This window comes from Trifolium pratense, linkage group LG4, assembly GCF_020283565.1.
Source record: "Trifolium pratense cultivar HEN17-A07 linkage group LG4, ARS_RC_1.1, whole genome shotgun sequence".
NCBI classification, from domain to species: domain Eukaryota; kingdom Viridiplantae; phylum Streptophyta; class Magnoliopsida; order Fabales; family Fabaceae; genus Trifolium; species Trifolium pratense.
Window position 1 is genome coordinate 57,270,425 of NC_060062.1, and position 9,008 is coordinate 57,279,432.

At 33.3% G+C, this 9,008-nt stretch overlaps 1 protein-coding gene across 1 annotated transcript; it reads right to left on the bottom strand.

Moving 5' to 3' along the window:
- Positions 1-4,211: 4,211 nt before the first annotated feature.
- LOC123923726 lies at positions 4,212-6,196 on the bottom strand. The gene is made up of 2 exons (XM_045976447.1): positions 6,168-6,196; positions 4,212-4,961 (listed from the first exon to the last, which is right to left on the bottom strand). Exon 2 carries the CDS (start codon positions 4,956-4,958, stop codon positions 4,494-4,496), a length of 465 nt encoding a protein of 154 aa, XP_045832403.1. The 5' UTR covers positions 4,959-4,961; positions 6,168-6,196; the 3' UTR covers positions 4,212-4,493.
- Between the last annotated feature and the right edge of the window lie 2,812 nt (positions 6,197-9,008).

Sequence of the window (9,008 nt, forward strand, 5' to 3'; positions counted from 1 at the left end):
ATAATCGGTCTTATAAACCAACCAAGGCATGAATATATAAACAATATTTTATGTGAACCGAGGATAGAATCATAACGAAGTTTTCCTAAAACCAATGGATTGATCGTCTTTTTATCAATTGAATTTCTAATACTCTTTCGATCTAAACAAACCCAAAACCCCATATTTAATTGTGTTATTCATTGTTCTTATTTTTACTAATTATTAAATTAGAGGTCCTTGTGAGACGACCAAGGTTAACTACCTTGTTACTACTTTTCTTAATTAAAACTTATTTTGATCACGAAACGACAGTGATCAATAAGACTTAATGGTACAACGGGATGATCACAGTTATCCTCTAAAGTCCCTTAAACACTTTTGGAAAGTTTCTATACATTCTTGATGAAGATCAAAAGAGAATCAGATCACCTTTTATCACTCTCAAGGAGCGTCCTATTGATTCTGAAGCAAGAGAAGCGTGCTAGTTCATTATATATATGAAGACCAAGTTCAAGACTAAGTATCTCATTGAAAAATATTAAAAACACATATTGAGTCTTTGTTAAGTCTTTGTTTGTATTTGTTAATTGTAATTCTTACTTGTGGATTTTATAACACGAGTTAAGAAGTGAGTTTATTATTGTAAGGTTACTCCTAAGCTTTGAAGTACGGAGTTTACCGTGTGTGATTCACTTGAAGCTTTTAAGCAAGAGTGGAGTAGTGTCTTGGTAAGTTGTTGCCACATTATTCCCAACATTGAATAAACAACACAGGTTGTGTTGTGTGAGTGGAAGTGAGATGGGATCTCATGTCTAGGAGTTCCTAGGCAGAAGTCGCATGAGTAGTGTCGAGGTTATAAGACGTAAACTAGGGGTTTGCTTATAAGGCGTAAATCCTAGGGTTTGTTGGAGGTCTTAGTAACTAGAACTATTAGTGGATTTCCTTCCTGGATTGGTATCCCCCAGAGTAGGCAGTTGGCTGAACTGGGTTAACAATTACTCGTGCAGTTTATTTGTTTTCTGTCACTATTTTACATGTTACGTAAGATGTGCTAACAATAGAAACAACATTATTCATAAAGTAGTTGTTGGGACATCTTGGGTAACATCATTCTAGTAATACCAGAATTTCATAATCTAAAATGGATACTAAAAATAGTTACTTACCTTCATGTGTAGATTGCACTGTCACCGGGCAACCATTTAACCATTTCAAAATTTATTTCGTCAGCAACAATGGGATATAGAGATCATCAAGCCAACAATTAACCAAATTTATAATGCCAATATTAATTGGATTTAAGGTCATCTAGAGAACATATAACCGAATTTATATAGCAAATAATAATAGGACCTATGGATCATCGAGACAACATTTAATAAGGGTCATCCAGACAACATTAACCGAATTTATATAACCAATAAGAATTGAACTTAAAGGTCATAGAGGAATAAGGGTCATCGTATATAGCCAATAAGAATTAGACTTAAGGGTCATCAAAGAAACATTTAATTAAACCCTATCAAGGCAACATATAATTGAAACTATCTAGCCAATAGGATTTAGACTTAAGGGTCTTCAATTGAACATTTAATCATATGAGAGGCAGAGTCAATAGAAATTTGAATTTAAGCATTATCAAGGCAACATATTACCATCTTAAAATAATTTATAGAGTCAATAACAATAAATATATTTTGGGTCAATATATCACTCCGGCATATCAAATATAGGGTATCTAGTCTAAGTCATCGAGGCAACATTTAACCACGTTGCTCATAATTCAACCGATAGAAAATCTTTTGAGAAAGCTATCACACTTTGCAAAGTATGGGTCTAATTCAAAATATTGATGTCAAACAGGGTCTTTCGACAGAAGATTGAAACTTTCTAAATAATCGAGAAAAAATGGATACCTTTTGTAACATCCCGGATTTTTATCCAAGATATTTGTAAAAAATTTAGCTTAATTAGGAAATGTGTGACTATTTTTTTTTTTATCAAGTAAAAATAGTATAGTAATTACTGAATTGAGATTCAAAGAAACATAACTTAATGAAATTAAAATTTAAAAGTAGTTCAAAAATCCTAGCGGAAGAAAATCCATGTCCGCATTTCTAAACAAGTTTAAAATATTAAAAATGATCTGAAATTAAAATAGTGTACTGCAAGAGTCTATTTATTACATAAAATATCAAATTTGTGAAAACTCAGTTTTCCCCGTTCGCACGCGCTTCAAGCAACACATTCAGTCATAACTTTCTTCTTGAGTACCTAAAATGTTAATTGTAAAGGGTCAGTTTCCTTGTCCATATTGAATCATACTCACCACAAGAAACATGTTATAAAACAATAATAAAATTCTTCACCAACCAAAAGATTTCAGAAAAATCTATATAATTAATTTATTGTTCAAAATTTTTGGTCAAATGATTCGCAATACCACTAATCAAATTGTGAAATAAATAGATTCGGATAGTGCAAATAAAAGAATTCATTCCAATGAGAAAATCTGCCGCAAAGACCGTAATAATAATTGCCGTTAAGGCCTTCCACTAAGTCAATCAGCCACTAAGCCACAAAGATAACAATGATGCCGTAAAGGCCATCATAATATTTGCCATCAAGGCCATCCACTAAGCCACTCAGCCACAAAGATAATGGTGCTGCAGGAACTAGTCTTCCATATATTTCTATTTATTTTTCTCTTGGTTACTAAACAAGTGATGAGATAAGTCTACAAACAAATTCATTCTCACGGTTTGGAACAACAGCCGCAGCATACAGCAATCAACATGTAACAACCAAAATGAAAGCATAAACTATCTCACGAAACAAGTAATAATGAATATTAACAAACCACACAATATATATATATATATATATTGTAAAATTATAGCATTTGTTGAACACACGACATAAACAAAGTGCCTTAACTACAATTTTCTCTTTCTTTTTATTAGTTTTCTTTTAATTAGTTTTCTCTTAATAGACAAAGATTCTACTATCATTCCACAACATAATCCCTATGTAGCATGAATGTATGGGGAAAGAGCCCTTACCTGAAGAAAGAAATAAGGAGTTGATGCAAATAGGATGTCGATGATGAAAATAGCTTCGAAGAAATATAGTTATTTTTGGGTTAGGGAATTTGTGAGAATGCCATAGTTTTACGTGATATGTAGGGGTGTACATGGTTTGGGCAAATCCGGTCGACCCGGTCAAACCCACCCAATCCAACCCAAAAAAGTGGGTTGGGTTGGGTAAGTGGGTGAATATGGATTTCAAAAATGAAAAACCCATTAAAAAAATTGGGTTTCGGGTAAAACCGGACCCAACCCAAAAAACCCACTAACCCACTAGTGCTATGTTTCTTGAAATTTTTTTATGAAAATACTAAAGATTTTTTCATTTGATTATTAAATATTTTTATATTGAAAATGAGTTGTACTATTTTTTACGAAAATAAAAAAGATTGAATAATTTTTATGAACAAATATGATAATTTTTCGCATTATTTTTTTAAAATTTAAAAAAATTGAATAATTTTCATGAACAAATATAGTGATTCATGGTTTAGTCATTTTATATTAAAAAAAGCAAAAACATCATTTAGAAAACACGCTATCCAAACCGTAAATTAGTAGATTTACACAAAAAAAATGGGTGATTATTTTTTATAGTGAAAAAAAGTTGGCCTATTTTTCAAGAAAATACATTGATTGAGTTATTTTTTATGAAAAAATATGATGATTCAACATTTAGATATTTAATATAAAAAAATAGAAAATAGAAAAATAATTTGGGTAACCCACGACCCAACCCAATCCAACCCGGAATTAGTGAATTTGCCCAACCCGGCCCAATGTTATAACGGGTGGTTATTTTACTAAACCCAACCCGGAGTACCATATGTGGTTTGGGTTTTGGTTTTGGCCAAACCCAACCCAATCCGGCCCACGTACACCCCTAATGATATGAGTGGATGTTTATAGTGTTGAGGGTTTGGTGAATTTTTGGAGGCGGCAGTTGTAACACCCCATTTTCAGGAACTATAGAAAATGGTGTTAAGTCGTAAAATTTAATCGCGAATATGAATTAACTCTATTTATATATTTTACTCGTAATGAAATATCAATAATATATTTTTACTTTGAGTCTAAATAAAATTTAATAAATATAAAATGAAAACACATTATTATATAGAATATGCATCATATATTTCACAAAGTCATAATTTTCATGCCAGTAGGCTTACATAGTTAAACTTGACAGGTATAGTTAACTATTTCACAAAACCTGCAAGTAAATAGTTCCTAATTAGATCAAACTATTCTTAACTAATCATGAGTCATACACCTTATCCCCTAGAAGTTACTGCCACCAAGAGTCACAAAAGAGAGTCACGAAGCATGGACTTATCTAGTCTATTATAATAACCCAAAAGGCTTCAAGACTTAATCCTACCATTAGTTAGTATTTTACATACTGCCTAACCATTATTATTATTATTAATGACCATTAGGGAGACTTCCATTATTCCCATTAGCTTCTCCACCACTAGAGTCTTCAGAAGGATCTTCATCAGGTACAATTTGATTATCATTATTATTCATTCTTAAATTTGCTTGATGATTCACAAAATTATAATAAACTGGACTACGGCTACGCACTCTCATACGGGCAGTACGACCAACACGAGGCCTTGGTCCCCTAGGTCCAGTAGAGTTAGAACCCCTTCCAACTCCATTAAGGTTGAGGGCCATTATCATTCTCTCTAATGACAGCACCATCTCCAGGGTAATATGGTGTATGATAGATGAAACAAGTAATCCTCCTATTCCTTCAGTTGTCTTCACGAATCCAGTAAAAGTCAAGGTTTGTGACGCTCTATCCAGCTCCCAAACAGCGTCACCCATCTCCTCTAGACACTCAATTTTCCGGGTTCCCGAGTGGTTCAGCGGCTCCCTCGGCATTATCTGTAATGTAAGGGTGAAATACTCGTACACAAGCTTACCACGCGATGAGATCACAAGGTTACACATAGTATTATACACTTACATGCATTTTATCTCTTCTAATTACTATACATGTCTAGACATAAAATTATGTTGAATCAAGGAATCACATATTATCATAAGCAGTTTCACAGAAAATTTAATAGTTAATCACAGAAGCATGTATTGTGATAAATGTAAGAATTCATCTCAGAAGCATGTATCAATAAGTTAATATATTAGGGTCATCACTTAAGATTATTCACATTCAAGACATTATAGCACTTAGTCAAATAATTCTCACCACCCAAAATTTGTTAGTCCTCATCGAATTCAAATGATAAACCGAGACAAAAATTCACTATCCAAAGTTAGTTTACTTAACTTATTTGGTATTTATTTTTGACACACCGACTCCATGGAGACTTTTATTATGAGCGTAAGGCCGTTTCAACTGCCATATCATGGTTGTATGCAATCGACATATATCAAATATGTCTCAACCATTCTGGCCCGAGCGCTACACCTTATTATAGATAGTCCTGCACAGTCAGGTTTCACCACGTCGGGTTGTATGATTTCCTCCAGTCAGAGTTGCTATCACTGACTATTGGTAGGAGTTCAAAACGCCGGTGATCCCCATTAGGTCTTGAGGCGACCCAGCCGGACCTATCCTCAGTCTTACATACATTCTAGTACTGTAAGAAACACCCTGTTTTGCTCTTCACCTATTAAAGGTGATTAATTATTCAACTCATCGACTTTGATTTACTTTGTTATCAGTCAATTTAGTATAGTTAGTATCCGAAACTCATGTTCACCTCAACTTTTTACCATAAACAGCTTCAAGTACACACATAGTTTACAATAGATAGTTCAAAGATGTAGAGAATGTATCATGAATTATTATTCTAACTATTTGAACATGCTGTTTTATATTATGAGAAAATGAGTTAAGATCATATATAGATTGTATTCACATACCACATATATTAAAAGGGAGTTCTACTTTCAATAATTCAATATTACAGGGATTATCATCCCCTGCATATTAACTTATTTTAATCAATTCTATGTTACCTTATAATTATAACATTAAGTACACAAGTTCCTAATTATAACTAATAATATATATACAATTACCACATTTCTTGTGCTCACCAACTTATTATTAGTATAACCCCTTACCTTTGAGCTTTTCAGAATAACTTGTGCAATCTCCTTCTTCTATGTTACCTATTCACTCATCAAAACACTATATCTAAGTAACTATCATTGTTACTAATGTATTAAAGGAAATTATTCAAAAACTGAAACTGTAATATTAATTAAGAAAATGCATCTCAATTTGTTTCTAATAGAGTTACCTACGTGCATATTCTTGTTTATTAAGGGACCAAATACTTGATATTTTAACTCATCATGTTAATCCAAAGATTTCATTTTTAGAAGTATCCACTCTTGTTACTATCCTGTTACATGGCTACACCTTACATGGCTACACCTTACTTAGTTATCACTTAAAGAATCAACATGGTTATATGAGTTAAATGTCAAAGCTAAAACAGAGAAATGGACAACCAGTGACTAATATATTTGATCAAGTAGTACCATGTTCTTAAATTTTGGAAAAAAGATGTTTAACTTTACACAGGTTGATTTGATTAAGCTAAACACTAGGAGAAATGAAAATCTAGTGACATAATCAACATTTGCACAAATATCATGACTGTGTTAGAAGTTTTAAAACAAAAGGAACAAAAGAACCTAAACTTAAAAGCTAGTGGATATAAAGAAGAGTAATTATAGGTTTTAAAGTGAACTAAGGAGATCAATTTTTTAAAAGAACAAATACAAACAAAATAAAAGAATATACGACTATGAGAAGAATGAAAAATTCATTTGGTACCTTTTAAGTAATTCTCAGCTTTGAAAGTGATGGTTGTGTGAAAGGTAGTGAACACTAAGGTCCTATTTATAGAGTTTCACTTCTACTTCTACATGGTAAATATATGTCCACGTTTTTACTTTCAGTTAACTCCACGTTTCCACTTTTACTTGTGAAGAAAATTAAGCCACCATGATGCATAACTTGTAATTCTTATCCCATACAATGAATTTATTATTATTATTTTTTTTTTTGTGATATAATTTATACGGTCGATTAAGGCACTGTCTAAATTTCGGTAGAATTTTAAGCCTGAAATTTTATCATAGCCTACTGAAATATTTCATGATTGATTTTTAAAATTATTTTTCTTAAATTCACAGTCTAAAGGGTAAATTAATTATCGGTCTACACAAAGTAAAACTACTATCAAGGCACACATAAAACAAGTTAAAAATATTTGGGTGTTACATTACTACCCCACTAAAAAAAATTTCGTCCCCGAAATTGTGTACCTTGAAATAATTCTGGATATTGTGATTTCATATTGTCCTCCAACTCCCATGTTGAATCCCCAGTTGCTTGATCCCAAACAACCCTTACGGGAGATGTTTCATATGACAAGTTTTCTCTCAATGGGACTTCATCAGGTTCAATTATGTGAGATGGGTCGGGTACATATTTTCTTAATTGCGAAACATGTAAAACATTGTGGATATTCGAAAGAAAAGGTGGTAAAGCGATTTGATAAGCTATTGGACCAATACGACGAAGAATTTGATATGGTCCAATGAATTTTGGAGTGAGTTTTCTAGCCTTAATAGCTCTACCTACCCCAGTCGTTGATGTGACTTTCACAAATACATGTTCACCTTCTTGAAATTCGAGAGGTCTTCTTTTTCGATCAAAGTAGCTCTTTTGTCTGCTCTGTGCAACCTTCATCTTTTCACGGATTTGTTTAACTTTCTCTGTTGTTTGCTGGACTATTTCTGGTCCGAATATAGAGCTCTCTCCGTCTTGATACCAACAAAGCGGTGTTTGGCTTTTTCTCCCGTACAAAGCTTCGAAAGGAGCCATACCTATACTCGAGTGAAAACTATTATTATAAGTAAACTCGATTAGTGGTAGTAGATCATCCCAACTTCCTCTGTTGTCTAGAACGCATGCCCTAAGCAAATCTTCTAAAGATTGAATCGTTCTCTCTGTTTGACCATCCGTCTGAGGGTGGTATGCTGAACTTAGTTGCAATTTCGTCCCTAAAGCTTTTTGTAAATTTTGCCAAAAATGAGAAGTGAATTTTGGATCCCGATCTGAAATGATACTTGAAGGCACCCCATGTAATCGGATGATTTCCTTGATGTAGATTTCAGTCAACTTTTCCACATTGTAGTTAATGTTAACAGGTAAGAAATGTGCTGACTTTGTTAGTCTATCTACGATCACCCAAATTGAATCAAAATTATGTCTGGTTCTTGGTAACCCCACCACAAAATCCATTGAAATATTCTCCCACTTCCACTCTGGTATGTCCAACGATTGAAGCTCCCCCGCTGGTCTTTGATGTTCAACTTTTGCTTTTTGACATGTTAGATATGATGCAACGTACTCTGCGACTTGCTTTTTCATTCCTGGCCACCAAAACTTCTGCCTCAAATCTTGGTACATTTTCGTCGCTCCTGGATGAATACTAAGCATGCTCTTATGTGCTTCGTCCAAAATCATTTTTCTCATATCCATATTATTTGGAACACAAATTCTCCCATTGCATCTTAAAATGCCATCAGTTCCCAAACTGAATTCTTTAGCTTTTTCTTGTCCAATTAATTTTCTCTTCTCATTCAGATGTTCATCATTTTCTTGTTGCTGACGAATATCCTCCATGAGTCCATTAGACACCTTGATCATTCCAAAGCAAATTTTTCCGTTAGACAATTCCATATTGAGATTGAGATCTCGAAATTTTTCTATCAACTCCAATTCCTTTGCCATCATGGCAGAAATGTGAATCGTCTTCCGACTTAATGCATCCGCCACAACATTTGCTTTCCCAGGATGATAAAGTAAGGTGAAATCATAATCTTTGAGAAATTCCATCCAACGTCGCTGCCTCATGTTGAGCTCCTTTTGATCAAAAAGGTATT

Coding starts and splice junctions, on each gene's coding strand:
- LOC123923726 (XM_045976447.1), bottom strand. CDS start 4,958: ATGCCGAGGGAGCCGCTGAACCACTCGGGAACCCGGAAAATTGAGTGT.